The 22,624-nt window shown below is 43.6% G+C and overlaps 1 protein-coding gene across 5 annotated transcripts in view; it reads right to left on the bottom strand.

Annotated features, from left to right (window-relative positions):
• The window catches only part of usp20 (ubiquitin specific peptidase 20), a 204,748-nt gene that overhangs the window by 125,118 nt on the left and 57,006 nt on the right, over nt 1–22,624 (bottom strand). For 2 of the 5 annotated variants that reach the window (XM_070863734.1, XM_070863736.1), the window contains 12 exons: nt 22,287–22,381; nt 21,183–21,216; nt 19,874–19,919; nt 18,286–18,466; nt 16,568–16,694; nt 15,350–15,519; nt 13,355–13,436; nt 12,367–12,475; nt 8,341–8,443; nt 7,554–7,622; nt 6,691–6,882; nt 4,292–4,606 (listed from right to left, as the gene is read on the bottom strand). In XM_070863734.1, the coding sequence (XP_070719835.1) occupies nt 6,725–6,882; nt 7,554–7,622; nt 8,341–8,443; nt 12,367–12,475; nt 13,355–13,436; nt 15,350–15,519; nt 16,568–16,694; nt 18,286–18,466; nt 19,874–19,919; nt 21,183–21,216; nt 22,287–22,381 (1,174 nt within the window). In that variant the 3' untranslated portion in view covers nt 4,292–4,606; nt 6,691–6,724. The other 3 variants (XR_011588146.1, XR_011588147.1, XM_070863735.1) reach the window with 3 other exon arrangements.

Genomic DNA, 22,624 nt, shown 5'->3' with positions numbered 1-22,624 from the left:
GAAGTACTTTTGAAGTGCAATCACTGTTGTAATGTAAGAAACGCAGCAGCCAATTTACGCACAGCAAGCTCCCACAAGCAGCAATAATGATGAGATAATGTTTTTGTGATATTAATTGAGGGATAAATATTGGCTAGGACACCGGGGATAAGTCCCCTCGCTCTTCTTCTAAATATTACCACGGAATAGTTTACGTCCACTGTAGAAAGCAGACAGGGCCTGCTGTCCGATCCGAAAGACGGCACCTCTGACAGTGCGGCATTCTCTCAGCACTGCACTGGAGTGTCAGCCCTTTTGTGCTCAAGTCTCTGGAGTGGGACTTGAACCCACAACCTTGTGACTCAGAGAAGGTGCTACCACGGCTGAAACAGGGGGAAAGAGGGGCAGATAGTCACTCAAGAAAAATAATTTGATAATTAAACTGCGGTAAACTCGTTCAGGTTGCACAGGTTAAAATATCAAGGCTGTTTCACAACTGGACATTGGTAGCAAGATTGAGATAATCTGGTATGGAGATAAAATAAAGTGCCACCCTGACCCTAAACAAGAATATTCACACAATCAAATTTGTTTTGGAAAGTAGCCACTAGATATTAGGATGGGTGAGTGAAATATGGTACCCAGGGGGGTGGATGAAATATGGTACCCAGGGGGGTGAGTGAAATATGGTACCCAGGGGGGTGGATGAAATATGGTACCCAGGGGGGTGAGTGAAATATGGTACCCAGGGGGGTGAGTGAAATATGGTACCCAGGGGGGTGGATGAAATATGGTACCCAGGGGGGTGAGTGAAATATGGTACCCAGGGGGGTGGGTGAAATATGGTACCCAGGGGGGCGAGTGAAATATGGTACCCAGGAGGGTGAGTGAAATATGGTACCCAGGGGGGTGGGTGAAATATGGTACCCAGGGGGGTGGGTGAAATATGGTACCCAGGGGGGTGGGTGAAATATGGTACCCAGGGGGGTGGGTGAAATATGGTACCCAGGGGGGTGGGTGAAATATGGTACCCAGGGGGGTGGGTGAAATATGGTACCCAGGGGGGTGGGTGAAATATGGTACCCAGGGGGGTGGGTGAAATATGGTACCCAGGGGGGTGGGTGAAATATGGTACTCAGGGGGGTGGGTGAAATATGGTACCCAGGGGGGTGGGTGAAATATGGTACCCAGGGGGGTGGGTGAAATATGGTACTGTTTAATACTGCATTTCATCAGAGACCTAACATCTCTTTAGTATCCTCTTACTCTACAGATTCACGGACAATCTGACTGGTAATACTTGCTGTACAAACATTTACAAATTTATTTTCTCTATTCATTTCCTTACCACCCCACCCCACCTCTCTGTACAAAATAAAAAGAAATTCATCTCGCTGCGCTCTAGGTCATTCTGAGACAAGTGGATAACAAACCCCAAATCTGTAACATGGATCTCCAGACAGTAGAACAGGGACAGTGTCAGTTGCCAAACTTCCACAAATGCCAAATTGGCAAAGTACAAGGTGCAAAAACCCCCCAATTATTTAAACAAATGCATGACCGAAACCAACTTTTACAGATTGTTAATTAAAACACTGCACCGAGCTAGTTATACAAACAAATTCTGTGCTCAATATCAACACCTAGTACATTGTACTTAACTACCTGGATAGAAATTCCACTTGCTCGAGATCCAGGACCTGATTTTTGTCAGGGAAGGTGGCATGAAGATAGATAGATAAAGCTGGATCTGCAGAGAGATTCAGTCGAAAGCCGGGTACAGCAAAAGTGTTACTGCAATTTCTGGTCTGGGGTGAGGGGCACAAACCATCTCCCCTCGCCTGCCTGCCCCCCCCCCCCCCCCAATCAGTATGATGCAGCAGAAATTGCAACACCATAGCACTGTGCTGAACAGAATTGTGCATTTCACTTCAAACCAAATCTTTTCTGGCAGACAGACCTCGGATCAGTTTAGGCCATGAATAACTAAATGCCAAACTCAAAAATGTGTAAGCCAATGTCAGCAATTTTACTTCCAATTGAAGAGAAAGAAGCTCCCTAATATATATATTTTTAACGATAAGGATGACAAGAATTACAGCATCCAAGGAACAATTCAAATGTTCCACCGCACTCTCCCCATAACTCTCCCATTGAAAATCTTACATCAGTCAACAAATGAAGCCTTGGACTTGTACGACAAGAGGTTGTGGTATCTACGAGCGGCAACTGCGTATATGCCATCAAATTCTGAATTATCGCTGTAACTCTCATTAGCTTCTACAATTTAGCAATTCAGTTTATTGATAACTTAGTCGTTTAAAATGAATCATCCGATAATATGAATTACACAAAGTGAGTAATACAGCAAAGTGGGAATTTCATGCTTGAATTGATCAGTTAATTTGAATTAAACGAATCAAGAGGAGGAGAATATACAGCCTATTTAGTAAGATATGTTTATTCGTTCCAGCAATAGTAATGTTTGATGTCCCCAAGATGATCAACTTCTTTGAAGACTGCAGATCCCAATGAAAGTTCAGGACAAAGTAATGCACTCCAACCTGCAAACTCAAAGCACCACCAATGGGTGTGTGGGGAAGAACATAAGAATTAGAAGCAGGAGTAGGCCATATGGCTCTTCGAGTCTGCTCCGCCATTCAATAAGATCATGGCTGATCTTCGACCTCAACTCCACTTTCCCGCCCTGTCCCTCGATTTCCCTGGAGTCCAATAATCTATCGATCTCAACCTTGAATATACTCAATGACTGAGCATGCACAGTCGTTTGGGGTAGAGAATTCCAAGGATTCACCACCCTCTAAGTGAAGAAATATTTCATCTCAGTCCTAGGCTGTCATCTTTATTCCCAGCCATACGATGACTTTGTTTTAAGGTTTCTGTGGAGGGATGGAGCAGATTACAGCAATTTTCTCTTCATCTAACCTGGCGTGGATCCTCCATCTCATTCTGGATTCTACCCTTGAGATGAGTGCACCTTCCAAACGTGGCTGCTCCTGTTGATTGATCAGAGGCGCGGCACTGTGGTCCGTGCGAACTTCTTCCTTGGGCGGGATTTCGAAGCTCATTTCAATTGAGGGCTGTTTCCCCCCCAGCGCAGACTTTTAAACTTTTGGTACAGAGTGCACAATGATGGTGCTAATGGCACAGCAAATTAAAATCACGAGTTCCTTCTCACACTTCCTGCTATGCTGAATTCCTGTCCTTCTCTGGATCATCCACTCAGGCCCTTTGGACCATACACAAGATTACATTAAGAAAAAAAAAATCAGAACAAGCTAACCTGCTTACATCCGGTCATAGGAACATAATTAGGAGCAGGAGTGGGCCAAACGGTCCCTCGAGCCTGCTCCGCCATTCAATGAGATCATGGCTGATCTTCTACCTCAACTCCACTTTCCTCATATCCCTTGATTCCCTTAGTATCTGAAAATCTATTGATCTCTGTTGGAATATACTCGACTCAGCATCCACAGCCATTCCAAAGATTCACAACCCTCTAAGAGTGAAGATATTCTTCCTCACCTCAGTCTTAAATGGCTGCCCCCTTATCCTGAGACTGTGTCCCCCTAGTTCTAGCCTCTCTAGCCAGGGGGAAACATCCTTTCAGCATCTACCTTGTCAATCCCCCTCAGAAACTTACACGATTCAATGAGATCACCTCACATTCTTCTAAACTCCAGAGAGTATAGGTCCAATCTACTCAATCGCTCCTCATAGGATAAAGTGGCACTCACAAAGACCTGTCTGACCCCTAAGTTGGGAACTGATGCAGAAATACCACTACAATTATATTTTTACATGTTGTGAGGGGACCCAACACTTGCTGCATAGATTACAGTGGGGGGGAAAAAAACATTTGCAACAGCACTGTCGAATGCATCCAGCTGACATTTAAAAGGCAAATTCATCTATTATTTCTACCGAAAAGCCAAAAAAAGCCACTTTTCAGCAGCAAAGCTCCTGGCATCAAGTCACATGAAGTTCATTAAGGTCTCAGGTTATGGCAGAGGCCAGGAATACTTCTCTGTAGCTGACCTCAACGGGCACATTTTGCGGGATTCCACAGACAGCAGTCAGTTACTGCTGCTCTGCTGTCCAATCTTACATTTTCGCCTTGTAAAAATCAGCAACCAAACCGCTGGGCGAAATTCTCTCCACGAAAGCCTCCTTGTGAAGACTTCATTTAACCCGTCGGGCTCAAGACCATTTCAGCTCTGCGAGCGCATGTGTTGTTGCGATATCGCAGGTCTGCATAGCAGGCTTGAATCTTGACTGTAGTGAAGATATATAAATGACAGACCTGCTTGGTAGAACAACTTAAGTTTTATAGATACACATTGGACAGACAAAAATGTAGACCTTACTTTAAAGGAAATACAGTCAGACTTATGCAAGTATAGCATTATAGAGTTTCCATAGCAGTGTCTACTATACAATGTATAATGCCACGTGCTTTATTTTTTCTAGCCGTACAGTTAGTCAGGAAGAAATAAAATATTTAAATAAAAAGACATTTTCTACAGTTAAATTACAAAGTGCTCACGTAGATTCATCACAGGCGCAAACGTTGCAGTGTTCACATCCTCGAGTTTAGTAACATAGCCTGCAAAACAAAGAGGTGTATTCATCGTTAGCCCCATTGTTAACGCGGGTTAAACAACTGCCTGAGGATTCCCATGCTGATCACCTCAAACTTTATATTTCCATCGGTTGTATTTGTTTCCTTCTTGTCAAACTTCTTCACCCAGAACTCGGATGTGTTATATTTGACCCTGAAATGAGCTCTCGGCCACATAACCGCAGCATAACTAAGACCGCCTATTTCCGCCTCCGTAACATCGCCCGTTTCCGCCCTTGCCTCAAGGACAGCCAGCATGGATTTGTTGAGGGAAGTCGCGTCTGACTAATTTTGTGAGGAGGTAACAATGAGGGTTAATGAGGGTAGTGAGTTTGATGTCGTCAACATGGATTTTAGCAAGGCCTTTGACAAGGTCCCACATGCAGACTGGTCATAAAAGTAAAAAGCCCATGGGATCCAAGGGTAAGTGGCAAGTTGGTCCAAAATTGGCTCAATGATAGAAAGCAAAGGATAATGGTCAACGGATGCTTTTGTGACTGGAAAACCGTTTTCAATTCAGTTCTGCAGAGCTTAGTACTAGGTCCCTTGCTTTTTGTGGTATAAATCAATGATTTAGACTTCAATGTAGGGAGCATAATTAAGAAGTTTGCAGATGATAACAAAAGTTGGCCACTTGGTTGATAGTGAGAAAGCAAGCAGTAGATTGCAGGAAGATATCAATGGACTGGTTAGGTGGGCAGAAAAGTGGCAAGGGACTCGAAAGGAATCGAGGGATATGGGGATCGGGCAGGAAAGTGGAGTTGAGGTTGAAATTTCAGCCATGATCTTACTGAATGGCGGAGCGGGCTCGAAGGGCTGTATGACCTACTCCTGCTCCCATTTCCTATGTTCTTGACAAGTGCTACTTAATGAAGTAGGAATTAAGTTCTGCTTGGATGGTTCTGCTTAATCGGCAGTTTTGATAATCGCATCGGCATCTGGAATCCCAAAATGGAACTTGGCACATTGGGTTTCGATCACTGGTTCAGCATTACACCCAGACTAGGATTTGTATATGACAGGAATGAGCTGGATTCAATTTAATGTTTGCATTTCCTGCTTCTGTCAGTACTGTGCACTTCCAGCTCTATGTAGATTTGAATCCCGGTGAAAGAAATGCTTAACACAGATAATGCCTGTCAGTTGCACCTTAAATAGGTTTACCAACTAAATGGAAAATCTGTTTCAGTCGTGTGGATTTTTGGTCCCATGAATTAAAAAGCATCTTTTATCCACTTAAGAAATTTCATATGGTGCATTCAGAGTTTCTGGTACAGAATGTCAGGTGTGTTATATTGAGCAATTAGGCATGAATTCAATCTTCTAAATAAAATGGGGGAAGTTAATGGGCACTGCCTTTGTTACCTCTAGAACTGACTGTTCCAACGCTCGCCTGGCCAGCCTCCCATCTTCTGCTCTCCGTAAACTTCAACTCATCCAAACTCTGCTGCCTGTATCATAATTCGCAGTAAGTCCCTTTGAACCATCACAGCACGCAAGACCTACTTTGGCTCCACGTCCCACAATAACTCAATTTTCAAGTTCTCATCCTCGTTTTCAAATCCCTCCAAGGCTTTATCCCTCACTATCTCTGTAACATTCTCCGAGATCTCTGCGCCCTCCAATTCTGGCCTCTTATGCATTCCTGATTGTAATCGCTCCACCAGTGGTGGCCGTGCCTTCAGATGCCTGGGCTCCAAGCTCTGGAATTCCCTCCCTAAACCTCCCCGCCTCTCTCTCCTCCTTTAAGACGCTCCTTAAAACCTACCTCTTTGGCCAAGCTTTTGGTCACCTGTCCATCTCCTTATGTGGCTCGGGGTCAAGTTTTGTTTGATAAATCGCTCCTGTAAACCGCCTTGGGATTTTTTACTATGATTAAGGCGCTGTATAAATAAATACGTTGTTAGAAATTTGTAAAATCTATGCAGGGAACAGAAGTAGGCCGTTCAGCCCCTTGAGTCTGTTCTGCCATTCAATTAGATCACAGCTGATCTGGATCTTAACTCCACCCACCCACCTTGGTTCCTTAATTGAATTAATAACATTTGCCTCCTCCTACACAAAGGTACCTTTCAACCAGTTTTATTTTTGGCAGCTCTGTGGTCACACGGCTCGGGTTTCCGCTTCTATTTTCCGCTCTCCCTGCGGGCTGTCTAAGTCAGCTTGAACAATGTTCTGTCGCATGGTAATTTCCGGTCCGCCGCTGTAGATAGTAAACAGGTAGTTCCAGGTCTCCTCGGATATCTGACCATAATCTGCGCCTAGCAATACAACCAAAGTAAACAAGATGAGCAAAAGAACTCTGCAAGAGAATCTCATTCAACAGCACAGGTTTATATCCGCCACTAGTTTTGCTCTCCACCATCATTTGAGAGGTACGATAGCATGGTGGTTATGTTACTGGACTGGTAATCCAGAGGCCTGGACATAGATCCGGAGACAAGAGTTCAAACCCCACCACGGCAGCTGGGGAATTTAAATTCAGTAAATTAAATATATCTAGAATTTTAAAAAAGCTAGTGTCAATAATGGTGACCATGAAACTGCTGGTTCACTAATGTGTTTTAGGGAAGGAAATCTGCCATCCTTACCCGGTCTGGCCTACATGTGACTCCAGACCCACAGCAATGTGGCTGACTCTTATCTACCCTCTGAAATGGCCATTAGCAAGCCACTCAGTTGTATCAAACCGCTACCAAGAAGTATACTGAGAATACAAACTGCAGCGGTTCAACAAAGCAGCTCACCACCACCTTCTCAAGGGCAATAAATGATGGCCTTGCAAGTGACACATACATTTCATGAACGGATAAAAAAAAAAAGTTTACTTATTTGGAGAAAGGAAATTCATGTCAGTTGCTTCTTGTTTTACTTAATGAAACATTTTATACTTAAAGCCCAATTATAGAGACTAAGCGACTCAGATCCATACCTTGCTTAAGTTGAACATGACCACTTTTAATGACTGCAATCTTGCTGTTGTCTATTGGACCTGGAGGTTCTGAGAGAAGAAAAAAAAAATCATACGTCTTCAGGGGAGGTTTTATCTTAGCCATTTCAGTTTCTCTCACTTCCAGAGGATTGTATGGTAAAAGCAACGAGAAAAAAAGACGAGAGTCAGAAAAGGCCATTGGGTCCATCAAGTCCACTCCATCCAGAATTCACATCTGATTATTCTATTGTGAACTTCACCCCCACCAGCTGTTGAGCCCACACATTAAGGACCCTAAACCCTCCTCATCACCTCCGAGGGGGAACAAAAAAAATCAAGCAATCTCATTATATTTTTCTTGTGAACATAAATAGTCCTATCTCACTAAATACTGTAAAATTATTTCTGTTCACAATAAAAGTGCTTGATTGATGTGAACAACTATATTATCATTGTATTATCCAGTATTTTCTGTTTTTATTTCAGGTTCCAGCATCCACAGTATTTTACTTTTGTATATTATCGTTGTATCATGCGACTACCAGAATGGCACAAGGCGGACTAGAGGGACCTTGGTCTTTTTCGTCGAGCAATTCCGATAAATACATGCAATATGGAGTTGAACTCCAGGCGCCTTATTGATTTTAAAATCACAGTTGTAGCATTTAAGTGTCCAGATGAAATGTGTTAAGTTCTAAATCTAATCCTGCCGATTACACACTACTGGAGCTCGAAGAAACGCCAATCTACTTTTTATTGAAAACATTTCCCACCCGCTGTTTCTTACCATTGTCCTTGCCTTTGACGAAACCTTCCCACTCACGGAACCACTGCATGCTTATACAGTAAATAACACTGGGAGACTCCTCAGCCTGGAAAGCCTTGTTAAGCTGGATGGGAAATAATGAGATGGGGGTGTCACAAATAATTTTGTTTACTACTATTGGGCAGGATTTTAGAGGTTATTTGCTTCAGGTAAGCCCATGGATTCAAGCATTTTAACACCGACAGAAATGAAATATTTTTACTGCACTATGCTCTTCCCCCAAGCCATCCTACACCATTTTCCAATCCGAGAGTATAGACAAGCAACTTAAGAACATAAGAAATAGGAGCAGGAGTCAGCCATTCGGCCCCTCGAGCCTGCTCTGCCATTCAGTGAGATCATGGCTGATCTTTTACCTCAACTCCACTTTCCTGCACTGTCCCCATATCCCTTGATCCCCTTAATATGCAGAAATCTATCAATCCCTGTCTTGAATATACTCAATGACTGAGCCTCCACAGCCCTCTGGGGTAGAGAGTTTCAAGGATTCACCATTCTCTGAGTGAAGACATTTCTCCTCATCTCTGTCTTAAATGGCCGACCCCTTATTCTGAGACTGTGACTCCTGTAAGTGTTTCAATGAGATCACCTCTCATTCTTCTAAACTCTGGAGAATATAGGCCTACTTGTGCCAAATGTGGTGCCAAACCAACACCACTCTCCACCCAGGTACACAAGAGTAATCTGGGAATATGCCCTGCGATTTTCCTTCTTCCAAGCGCAGGGTGGGAAGGGGCAGTTTGTTTCTGGTCTCTCCACTGCGCCTCGACAGCTCAGCTGATATTAGGAAGACATTGGTGCAAACCTGCACCTGAGCATTCCACGACACAGTGCATGGGCATTTTGTGGCTCCCCAGAAAAGTAAGAAATCACGCAGACCAGCGTTTCTGCTTTAAAAAGGCAGAACAAGTCGGTATATTTTCCTCAGCTGAATCTTACATTTCACACTCACCCAACTGCCTGATCAGTGAAGCATAAACTGAGAAGTTTACCAGTTAAGTCCATGTATTATTCTACGATTCTACAGGCTATGGGGAAATAGCAGGGACTAATTGGGTAGCTCTTTCAGAGAGCTGGAATGGCTGGATTAAAGAAAAAAAAAAGAAACTTGCATTTGTATAGCTCCTACTAGGATGTCCCAAAGCACTTTACAACCAATGAAGTACTTTTGGAGTGCAGTCGTTGTTGTAATGTAGGAAATGCGGTACCAATTTGCGCACAGCAAGCTCCCAAAACAGCACTGTGTTAATGACCAGATAACCTGTTTTTTTTTTAAGTGATGTTGATTGAGGGATAAATATTGGCCCCAGGACACCAGGGAGAACTCCCCCTGCTCTTCTTCAAAATAGTGCCATGGGATCTTTTACATCCACCTGAGGGGGAAGACGGGGCCTCGGTTTAGCGTCTCATCCAACAGACGGCACCCTCCGACAGTGCAGCACTCTCTCAGCACTGCACTGGAATGCCGGGCTCGATTTTTGTGCTCAAGTTCTATGATTCCATGTACCATGTTTCAAGCAACTTCTTTCCTGACCTTATGTTCTGCTATTGGTTTACTTCCCAACTTTGATACTTGAATATAATATTCAGGCGAGCAGATTGCAAGAGCCTTGAATATTCAAGTGAGAAAAGCTGCAGGCCCAGCAAGGAAATTGTGATGGTCAGAAATGAGAAACAGGAGCAAAGCAAATAGAGTTACACTTGTCCCTTTTATTCCACCATAGATCAGTGACACGGAGCCCTTGGCCAAGCACTTGTTTACTCCTGCTCTTGCAAGATCCAATGCCGTCTAATGGGAGTGCACCACCCAGTTCTCTTTGGTGGTCCAGGCTTGGGTGCAGCTTTTCGGGATTCTTTCTTTACAAGGTTTAAAGCTGCCTTCAATTAAATATGCAAACTTAGCTAAGGCAGGGTAACTATCGTTTTAGAATTAGATAATGTTGGTTGGATTCCATGAAATGATACCTGCAGCTCTGCTCAGTTGCATGAAGGTTACAAAACCATCAACCCTTTCTTGTCCACAATTCAGTCAAGATCACAGTCCCAACAAAGGTGACTCATTTGGCTTTTCAAGATCATTCTTGATCAATTCTCCCAGCGTGGCCCCGATGGATTTTAAGGCAGAACAAAGTGTACAAGGAAGAAGCAAATGGTACTGGTTCTTTTCTTTAAAAAATTTTGTTCCACCCACACTTTGCTTCTCTAGAAAGGTAACTGACCCGTCTGTTATGCTTGTAACCAGGAATGATTACAAGGTGCACATCAAAGTGGAGTTATCAGGTGCGTCGTTCATGGGAGAGGTTTAATTTAATTCTGTTTTTCAAATCTGGCAATCGGTTTTGCAGTAAACACGGACAGCCTAATCCTCATTAACAGGAGCTTGACAGCATCACCGCGATTAACATAGAAAATAGGAGCAGTAGTAGGCCATTCAGCCCTTCGAGCCTGCACCGCCATTCAATATGATCATGGCTGATCCTTGATCTCAACACCATATTCCCGCTTTCTCCCCATACCCCTTGATGCCTTTTGTGTCTAGAAATCTATCTATCTCCCTCTTAAATATATTCAGTGACTTGGCCTCCACAGCCTTCTGTGGTAGAGAATTCCACAGGTTCACCACCCTCTGAGTGAAAACATTTCTCCTCATCTCAGTCCTAAATTTCCTACCCCGTATCCTGAGACTGTGACCCCTTGTTCTAGACTTCCCAGCCCCGGGAAACATCCTCCCCGCATCCAGTCTGTCCAACCCCGTCAGAATTTAATACGTTTCAATGAGATAGAAACATAGAAATATAGAAAATAGGTGCAGGAGTAGGCCATTCGACCCTTCGAGCCTGCACCACCATTCAATAAGATCATGGCTGATCATTCCCTCAGTACCCCTTTCCTGCTTTCTCTCCATACCCCTTAATCCCTTCAGCCATAAGAGCCATATCTAACTCCCTCTTGAATATATCCAACGAACTGTCCTCAACAACTCTCTGCGGTAGGGAATTCCACAGGTTAACAACTCTCTGAGTGAAGAAGTTTCTCCTCATCTCAGTCCTAAATGGCCTGCCCCTTATCCTAAGACTATGTCCCCTGGTTCTGGACTTCCCCAACATCGGGAACATTCTTCCTGCATCTAACCTGTCCAGTCCCGTCAGAATCTTGTATGTTTCTATGAGATCCCCTCTCATCCTTCTAAACTCCAGTGTATAAAGACCCAGTTGATCCAGTCTCTCCTCATATGTCAGTCCTGCCATCCCGGGAATCAGTCTGGTGAACCTTCGCTGCACTCCCTCAATAAGCAAGAACGTCCTTCCTCAGATTAGGAGACCAAAACTGAACACAATATTCCAGGTGAGACCGCACCAAGGCCCTGTACAACAAGGCAGTAAGACACCCTTGATCCTATACTCAAATCCCCTAGCTATGAAGGTCAACATACCATAAGCTGTGTCAAACATCCCTCGGGCAATATTAGTCTCTTACTGTTAAGTGGCGCACTCTAAAAATTTACTTCCTTTGCTATAACTCAATCTATATCCTAATGCTAAAATGTCCCCTTCATTAGCGTAATGGTGCAACAATTTACAGAGCCGTGGAAGTTGAATTTACGTCTGTGATTTCCTTCATCGCAAATTCTTAATCTCCACTGTGCCACTTGGAAAGGGATTTCCCGTGGTTGGGAAGGGAGAATCAGAGAGAGTGACCTCGGCTGCGTTCCAGCGCTAGTTCAAGAGTGGCACTGACAGAAGGCTGGGAGCAGACTGGCTGCTTTGGCACAACACACGGTGTGAGAGTGTAAAAAGGTAGGAATATCTCTCAATTGTACAACGATGGAAAGAGTTCGAGAAACTGGCATGACATACGCAGGAATTTCACGCTTCCATAAGAGCTCAAACCATTTCAATATTCTGTAACATTTTTATGCTAATTGGACAATTAACAATTATAACATTTGGTTAAAAATCCCCCCATTTGAGGATGATGCACTCTGACCTTTATAAAAGTGTCAACTTCCATTTTCCTCCTTTTAGCAATTGCCTCAATTTCTACTTGGCAAATGGAACAGATGTATAAATGGTTCACTGCAGGGCCACCTCCAAACCTGCCACATTCACAAGACAAGAACATTGAAACATACAGCAACATTGCCAACACTGTTAGATGATCAGGAAGATTGCCAAATGTATTAACCCTGCCCCCTCGCTTTGTTAGGCATGGCAACTCTAGCTTGTTAATCCCAATTCTCCAACCTTTCTCCTCATCCCTCAATACCCTGACTTCCCAAGTAAATATGTCTCGCTTTTAAACCCCTTAACTGAATCCACATACATGATCTTCTGGAATAGTGCATTCAATACCAGCACAGCCCTGTGGGTGAAGAATTGTTTTCTTTTAATTGTCTAGTTTATAAAAAGCTTGGTTTGGATTCACCAACTGAAGGGAAGAGTTATTCCCAAGCTACCCTGCCGGTTCCCTTTCATTATTTTAAACACCTCAATCAGAGCAACTTTAACCTCCTTGCCTCTATGGAATACAACCCAGGTTTATTCAGTCTCTCATGTTGGCAGAGTCCCTTCATCCCAGAGATCATCCTGGCGAATTGTCGCTGGACTCCCTTCAAGGCCAATATGTCCATCCTGAGGGAGGGCACCCAAAACATTCAATACTCCGAGCGAGTGTACAATGGTTGGCAGCTATGCAAACAACATCACTGATTGTATAATTCTCCTGTTTGAGGAGGTGGATGGCTTCTGCTCAGCCTCCCCCAAAGCAGCAGAGTTAAGGCAAAAAAAAAAGAAAACTTGGAACCATTCGACTATGAAAGTCATTTATTCAGATTGGACTTGGTCAAATGATACAATTGGCTATTTAAAAAAATATATATCATCAGAATATCTGATAAAAAAAACATAAGTTCTTTAAACTCAAACATTTAAAAAAAGTGTCCATTGCCACTTTTTAGGAATCGTTTTATACTTACCTGTTGTACAGATACTCCCACACATTTTGGGGCAGAATCACCACCAGATCATCAATGTAATGATACTTAATCGGAGGAATACCTGCAAAACGAAGAAAAAAATACTGCTGCCTATAGTCATTTTGGAAACAGAAAACAACAACAAAAACTTTTATTTAAATATGCCTTCAACGTAGTAAAACATCCCAAGGTGCTTCACAGCAGTGCTATAAGACAAAACAAATAAATTTGACACCGAGCCACAGAAGAAATTATGGTAGATGACCAAAAGATTAGTCAAAGAGGTATGTTTTAAGGAGCATCTTGAAAGAAAAAAAGAGTTAGAGAGGTGGAGAGGTTTAGGCAGGGATTTCCAGAGCTTAGGGCCCAGGCAACAGAAGGCACGGCCACCAATGATTGAGCGATTATAATCCGGGATGCTCAAGAGGGCAGAATTTGAGGAGCACAGACATCTCGTAGGGTTGTGAGGCTGAAAGAGTTTACAGAGCTAGGGAGGGGCGAGGCCATGGAGGGATTTGTAAACAAGGATGAGAATACTGAAATCGAGGTGTTGCTTAACTGGGAGTCAATGCAGGTCAGCGAGCACAGAGGTAATGGGTGAGGAGGACTTGGTGCAAGTTAGGATACGGCCAGCCGAGTTTTGGGTGACCTCAGGTAGGGTAGAATGTGGGATGTCAGATCGGAGTGAGTTGGAGTAGTCTAGTCTAGAGGTAACAAAGGCATAGATGAGGGTTTCAGAAGCAGATGAGCTTGGGCAGGGGTGGAAGCGGGCAATGTTACAACAAAAATCACAATCATCAATCCACGAAATGGAAAATGTGCAAGAGTTCAGCATTTTTGAACAGCTTTCAGGTCCTGAACCACATGTCTTGAGGAAAGTAAACTTATCTCTACAACTTTCTGGCACTCACAAGTACAAACATATGCTTCCAATTTAAGAATGCCTGATCTTTACTTATAAGGATACTTTCACGAGTGAAGGCTCCTTTCACTTACAGGGTTGCTGAAGTCGAGCTCGTGACTTCTAAAGTACAGTTGCCTCCTCATTAAACCGCCAATTGCAGAGCACAAAATGAGGACGACAATAAAATGAGGTTTTGTCCAAGGGAAACAAGATTTTGGAAATAAATCTAAAATGCACTTGGGAGTTAGACACAGAAACTGGAACTATCAAGAGAGGAGAGACTTAACTAGAAAAGTTAAAGTCCAGTTATCAAAATGTTTGTCCTATTGTGTTCCAACAAGAAACTGGATAGGTGATGGGTCATAGCAACCCAGTCTTTATGCCGAGTGGAATCAATTATTTTTTGGGGGGGGGGGGGGGGGGGCGTACACAATTACCAGAGACTATTTGTGGTTTAAGACGACAACCAAAAGGGGTTGAAAGAGTTGATCCCACATTCAATCCTTGGTCTGAGAATTGGTGTTGGTCTCATCCTACCCTCTGTCTTGAACTCCCTTCTGAATACAGACATGCAAGAACTAAAGCAAGAAAGAAAGCAAGACTTATATAGCGCCTTTCACGACCACCAGACGTCTCAAAGAGCTTTACAGCCAATGAAGTACTTTTGTAGTGTAGTTTGCGCACAGCAAGCTCCCACAAATAGCAATGTGATAATGACCAGATAATCTGTTTTTGTTATTTGATTGAAGGATAAATATTGGCCAGGGGAACTCTCCTGCTGTTCTTCGAAATGGTGCCATGGGATCTTTTATGCCCACCTGAGAGGGCAGACGGGGCCTCGGTTTATCATCCCATTCAAAAGACGGCACCTCCAACAGTGCAGCACTCCCTCAGCACTGCACTGGAGTGTCAGCCGATATTTTTGTGCTCAAGTTCCTGGAGTGAGACTCGAACCCACATCCTTCTGACACCGAGAGCAAGAGACAGCAGGAACGCGAGAGAGAAGATAAATAGGAAAAAATATTTGGTCTAATTAAATGTGTCCAGGCTAGTACAGGTGGTTGGTCTTTCATTTATCCCAGGGAGCTGACCTCCATGTAGACAAAGGAAGGTGTGGTTGGTGATTGGCCCTGGCTCGGTGAAGGTGTTGAATTTGTTCAGCCACTCTCTGGAGATGTAGAACTGGAGGAGGCTGGGTTCCTTCATGTTGGCCAAGGCTACAACCTTTTGTCTCTCACGCACCGCCTCTTCACTGCTCTTCCTGCAACAGACATTTAAAATAAAAAGTAACCGAGAAAAAGAATGGTAGAGAAGCACAACTCAAATTCGAAATCGCGACGGCTCCCCAAAGAATACAAGTTACTCTACTTTGCTGCTTTTCAGATAACTCTCGAGGAGACAGATTTACCTGTCTGGACAATAAAAAAGCGGCAAGTTAAAGTAAGACCAGTTGTATTCTTGTTATTGAGAGCACAAGTTGAGAGAATAGTTCCCAGCATTGTGCTGATGCAGGGGAATGAGAAGTGAGCGAGCAGCCTTTACATTAGTCATTGGATGCAGTTATGAATTAAAAGTCCTAGCAGAGTCTTTCACAAAGTTGCTAAGGATAAGGCGCGTAAGGGTAGTAAGAAAAATTGACAGTGCTAAAGTATGAAGTCAAAAATCAGCAAAGCTATCAAGACTCTGACTGTTATATGTTGCTTCCAGTCTCACATACTGATACCTGGTGACTAATGCGATTACCTAGTGTCTACCAGGGGCTGACTACATACAGCTTTATACTGTACAGGTGGCATGAGGAAACCCAATGCTCCAGCTTATAAAGATTCAAATCTGGACACTTTATACTGTAATGTTTGTACCATTTTGAGATGTACGTTATGGAACCAGTGCACAAAACACAGCGTCAGGTCACCATAAAAAAATAATAAAAGACTTGCATTTATACAATGCCTAGCACAACATCACAAAACGCTTTACAGCCAATGAAGTACTTTATTAATGTAGGAAACAGAGTGGCCAATTTGTACACAGTAAGCTCCCATCAAACTACAATGTGATAATGATTAGATAATCTGTTGTAGTGATGTTGAGAGCGGTAAGTATTATCCCTAGGACACCGGGGATAACTCCCCTGCTCTTCTGCGAAATAGTCATGGAATCTTTCATGTCCTTCTGAGAGGGCAGACAGGGCCTCAGTTTAACATCTCATCTGAAACTGGAGTGTCAGCCTGGATTATGCGCTCAGGTCTCTGGATTTTTTTTTTTAAATTGCACATTTTAGCCATAATCATTCAAGTGCTCCTCACCTGTAAAAAAGTACATAGGCCTCAGCATTCTGCACAACTGTCTCGTGGACCTCCGTGACATACTGGTCATCGAACTCGTACCACTGGCCATTAATTACATTCTGGCAATAGGCTATGTAGTGACCACCTGCAAAAACACCGGCCTTAGTACAAGGTTACATCACTGCCATCACGAGAAACTGAAAATGCCCAATCACAAATTTCTGACTTTGTTAGATGACATGTTTTGCCCTTTCTTAAATCTTTAAAGCAGGAGTGCCCAAGCTGTGGCCTTCGAGACCTCGCAATCTGGCCCTTGAATCTGGGCAACTTAGTTCAATTTGCGTTTCGTCTACTGACAATTAAAACACTTTTTTTTTTGGGGGGGGGGGGGGGGGGAGCTGCTAAATTAGCCAATTATTTGAATTAAGCAAAGTGGTAATTTAGTGCTTAAAAAATAATTCTGAATTAGCAATTTGAATACAAGAAATTTCGAATTAAGAGGAGTAGACTGTATATTTCTTACTCACTGGTTATCTTGTGGGCCTGGAGGTTTGGAAAGAGCTCTTCTTATGGCTGGTGCTCCAAATGCTGGATAAATCTTAAATCAGAACACCAAAAATCATTAGTATCAGCAAACTAATGGGGTTAAGATTTAAACTGTGGGTATGTGGTCCCGTTGCTCCCAATGCAGCCCATGAAGAAATAAAGCTTGCACACTCCAGCTGTAAAGCATCTACTGCGGTGTTAACTGATCAACATATCTACAGTTTTCTAATGGGTTCCATAATGCCCAAGAAGTTGAATCTAGAATCTGCACCTCTTAATTCCAAGTCCCTTCATTCACCAACAACGTGTATTTATATAGCACCTTTAACGTAGTGAAACATCCCAAGCCACTTCACAGGAGTGTTATGAAACAAGAAATTTGATACCGAGCCACATAGGAGAGATTAGCGCAGGTGACCAAAAGCTTGATCTAAGAGGGAGGTTTTAAGGAGCGCCTTGAAGGAGGAAAGAGAGGTAGACGGGCGGAGAGGTTTAGGCAGGGAGTTCCAGAGCTTGGGGCCTCGGCAACAGAAGGCACGGCCACCGATGGTTGAGCGATTATAACCAGGGATGCTCAAGAGGGCAGAATTAGAGGAGCGCAGACATCTCGGGGGGGAGGGGGGGGTGGGTGGGGGGAAGGCTGTGGGTCTGGAGATTACACAGATAGGGAGGGGCGAGGCCATGGAGGGATTTGAAAACAAGGATGTGAATTCAAAGTGAAATTGTGCAATAGTGCTCTTGTGCTGCTTTATTAATGCAAACGACCGGATAAATTAAAAATTATTTTAAGTAGGTTGTGACTTCAAATTAATACGAGCTGACTGGACCTTTCTGCTTTCTTTTGAATTTATTTTGCTCTCTGATCTCGACAGCTCACAGATCATAAACTACATTCCTGGAACACATCTCACTCCATTATCTATTTAACTTAAGCAACCTTGTGTAACCATTTGTTTAACACCATTTTGACAGAAGCTAAGCTATGGATTGATCATTTGGAACTTTTCAACATTGAGGGGCACAGTTTTCAATAGTTTTCTTTCTAACTTGTCACTTTGAAGCAATTCAGTGGCTGGGTTTAAAAAAAAAATACGTTTACATCTATCATAGTCTTAGCCAAACACAAGTCTCTTTTACAAGCCATTCGGAATCTGTTTCAAAGAATTACAAATTACATAGTGTTTACTTACTGCCTGCAGTCCCGTGATGACAGATAACAGACAAAAGATCGTAGGTTGTGATTTGAGATGGGCTCTCCTTGGAGAGAAAGGGTCGAAGGTCAAGACCTTCCAATGGGAAAGATACGTGGCTATTTACTTTAAAGGAATACATCACTTCATGTCGAAAGCGTTTCAAGTGAACACAAAGAATCTGGAAATGGAGGCAGAGATTTAAAGTTAGAGCTAGCTATTCAAAACTGGATTATAAACCTTGCATAGACTGCACTCTTCCTGTCAGCATGACTTTGGGTCATACTTTTCTGTCAACATTTACCATTGTAAATTGCTACGTCAACATTTCCCATTCAATTTTGCTCTTCATCATCATCATAGGCAGTCCTCGAAATCGAGGAAGACTTGTTGCCACTCTAAAAGTGAGTTCTCAGATGGCTATACAGTCCAATACGGGAATTACAGTCTCTGTCACAGGTGGGACAGACAGTGGTTGGAGGAAAGGGTGGGTGAGGAGTCTGGTTTGCCGCACGCTCCTTCCGCTGCCTGCGCTTGGTTTCTGCATGCTCTCAGCGACGAGACTCGAGGTGCTCAGCGCCCTCCCGGATGCTCTTCCTGCATTTCGGGCGGTCTTTGGCCAGGGACTTCCAGGTGTCAGTGGGGATGTTGCATTTGATCAGGGAGGCTTTGAGGGTGTCCTTGAAACGTTTCCTCTGCCCACCCGGGGATCGCTTGCCATGTAGGAGTTCCGAGTAGAGCGCTTGCTTTGGGAGTCTTGTGAACAATGTGGCTCACCCAACGGAGCTGGTCGAGTGTGGTCAGTGCCTTGCGCTGGGGATGTTGGCCTGGTCGAGGACGCTAACGTTGGTGCGTCTGTCCTCCCAGGGGATTTGCAGGATCTTGTAGAGACAATCACAATGCAGTTGCAGTGTCTGCCCACCAGATGACATTGTGGACTGAGTTTCCGAAGCCTCTTCCCCCAAATCTGTTACTATCTTGTATACAAAACAACCCTTACATGAATAAAATGATTGAGGCAATGCAACTGGCAAATTTACTGGTATTAATTCATTGCACTGGATACAACTTGTTATAAAGTACTGTAATTACTACAATAGTAGTGGTAGTGTATCTACCCAGTCAAGAAATAAAAGCCTTAACGAAGCCTGTTGTACATGGTGCTAATGATACTATCCAATGCCTGTCCTGGATAAGGATACAGCAGGTATCACTACACAGAATGATGCAGCACAGAAGGAGGCCATTCGACCCATCAAATTAACAGCAACCAAACTGTTACAATATATACATTTGTGGTTTAGATATGCTTTTGCCAGAGCCAAATACACAAGCTAAAGAAGTCAACTAACAAAACCACTGCAACAGTAGAATTAACGGAAATGGCAACTTAAATTGGTAATCAAGTTTGCTTATCAAGTAAAAATACATTGCACAAACAGGTTTGCAATTAGGATATGCCAACCTACGATAGACAGACTTGCATATAAAAAAGGAATGGCTTTATCAGCAACTGACTAATAGACTGGATAACCACATCTGTAAAAGAAAGATTTTGGTAGGTTTGATGTTTGGGTTTGCCACCTACCTCTGGAAGTTTAAGGACTTTACAGTACTTGACTCCATTCCTTAACCTTAAAAAGGAATCACACAAGATTTGTGAACTTAAAATAATGCAAATACCGTACATACACTGTACGTACATGGCATGTGGATCTCTTCTGATGTAAACAGTGTCAAATCATTTACCTCAATCCAGTCAACTCTGTCATTTTGTGGACAGTAGTATAAAACTGTCCCAAGAAGAGAGATTTGGGGAGGGGAAAAAAAAGTCAGGCTGCTGTAAACAATCTGAGGGTTATAAATCTGTGGAATGTGCTGCCTCAGAGAGCTGTGGAAGCTGGGACATTGAATAAATTTAAGACAGAAATAGACAGTTTCTTGAACAATAAGAGGATAAGGGGTTATGGGGAGCGGGCGGGGAAGTGGAGCCGAGTCCATGATTGGATCAGCCATGATCTTATTGAATGGCGGAGCAGACTCGAGGGGCCACATGGCCTACTCCTGCTCCTATTTCTTGTGTTCTTATGTAAGTTGGACAAGGTCAGCTAGCTCAGATCTTGCCAAAAAAAAATCATCTAAGTACAAAATCAACACTATTCTGTGCTCAACGAACAGAAACGGACTGAGATTTTCAGCCGTTTTAACCTGTATTGGCCTGCTACATTTTGTTAGCTGAGACCTCCACAGCACTGACTGAAAATCCCTGAAGAATCAGTTGCACAGTTAGTAACCTGCTCATATTAAACTCAATGAATACCATTATCATTCACACAATACATTTACATTTTTGGCCAACAAAAGTTGCTATGAATACTTATTTGCTAACCTTGTACATAGACGAGGCTATACTAACCCTGTCACCAGACCAACAGTGTCACCACACTAACAGTGGGGGCCAGCTTTCTGTAAAACAAAACTTGAACTTCTGTATAAATTGATTTTTATCGAACAACCCTATGGGTCTGGGTTACGAATGCAGTTCAGCTGCAAATAACTCCTCGGGTGCAATGCCATCAGCTGCCCCCGCAAGTGGTCTGAGCAACTTACTTAAATGGCAGTTGACTCCCATTGTCCTATATCATCATCATCATCATCGACAGTCCCTCGAAATCGAGGAAGACTTGCTGCCACTCTAAAAGTGAATTCTCAGGTGGCTGTACAGTCCAATATGGGAATTACTGTCTCTGTCACAGGTGGGGCAGACAGTGGTTGAAGGAAAGGGTGGGTGGGAGCCAGGTTTGCTGCCTGTGCTTGACTTCTGCACCCTATACCCCACTAGTACTAGAAGGAAGAAATCGCGGAGGTACTGGCCATAATCTTCCAATCATACTTACTTCTTACATCTCTCACAACTGTACATATTGTCACCTGTAAAAAAAAAAAAAAGCACATTATTGGAAACAGTTTGGAGGCATCCATTAACTTTATTATTTTTAGAAAATCTTCAAGCAACAAATATAAAGATTCCAAACAGTCAAAAATAATCTGTCAGCTGTGGCTCAGTGGGTCACACTCTCGCCTCAGAGTCAGAAGGTTGTGGGTTAAAGTCCCGCTTCAGGGATTTGAGCACAGAAAATAATCTAGGCTGACACTCCAATGCAGTGCTGAGGGAGCGCTGCACTGTTGGAGGTGCCGTCTTTCGGATGAGAAGTTAAACCGAGGCCCTGTCTGCTCTCTCAAGTGGACCTAAACGATCCCATGGCACTACAGGTTGAGCGTCCGAAATCCGGAAACCTCGGGACCGAAGCCGTTCCGGATATTTCTGGATTTTGGAACGCCTTTGCCTGGGCCGAGGTAGGTGGAGTCGGCCCGCCGAGGTAAAGGTGGGGGGGGGGGGGGGGGGGGGGGTTGGAGAGAGAGAGAGGAAGGGCCGAGGGGAGGGGGGCCGGGGCGAAGCCGGGGCAAAGTCGGGCCGAGGCAAAGGTCGGGCCGCCGAGGCGGGGCGGGGAGAGTCCAGATTTCGGAACATTTTCCGGTTTCCGGGCAACCCCGCCATGGATTGGCCCGGTGTCCGGAACTCTGGATTTTGAACGCTGTACCTGTATTTCAAAGAAGAGCAGGGGAGTTAGGATGAGCTGAGGCAAGGGCGGAGACGGGTTAGCACACGGGTTAGCCGTGATCAAATGTATGAGATTGAGGGTTGGAGAAACTTCTTTGCACTGTGAGTTGCGAGGCTGTGGAATTCAATGCTGGGGTCTGGTGGTTGAGGCAGAAACTAGGTCAACGTTCAAAATGAGATGGGATAGGTGGATGAAGGATAAAAGGGATTGAAGGGGATACGGGAACAGGGTGGGTAAATGTGATTAGAACCATATGCTCACATGGAGGTTAAATGTCGACACGGACTGGTTGGGCCAAGTGATCTGTTCGCCACGCTGTAACTTCTATGTATTTCTATGAAAAGCAAACAGTACAAGAATAAATCTCACTGAACTCGCCTTTCAACTCATCAGCAGCAAAAAAGGCAGCTAAACAATCTTCTAAAGTCACTACAGGACCCCAGAACCAGCTCGGGATGCAGGACACGACAAACCTGCAACGAGAATGACACAAGTACCACAATCAGTCAAAGTGATTCGTTAGGTTTGATATAAAGTCAGGAGTTACAACCAGGGACTAAAAGTCTTCGGTTTTGAGCAAACGGAAAGTAGAGAAAACCTGACGCACAATATGGAACTAAAGCTAACATATTATATATATAATATATATATATATTATATATATTTATATATAAAAACATAATACAAAAGCAAACGACTGCGGATGTTGGAAACCT

Source organism: Pristiophorus japonicus, chromosome 20 (genome assembly GCF_044704955.1).
Source record: "Pristiophorus japonicus isolate sPriJap1 chromosome 20, sPriJap1.hap1, whole genome shotgun sequence".
Taxonomy (NCBI): Eukaryota; Metazoa; Chordata; class Chondrichthyes; family Pristiophoridae; genus Pristiophorus; species Pristiophorus japonicus.
Note: the sequence above shows the minus strand (reverse complement) of the source record. Positions and strands in the feature narration are given on the sequence as shown.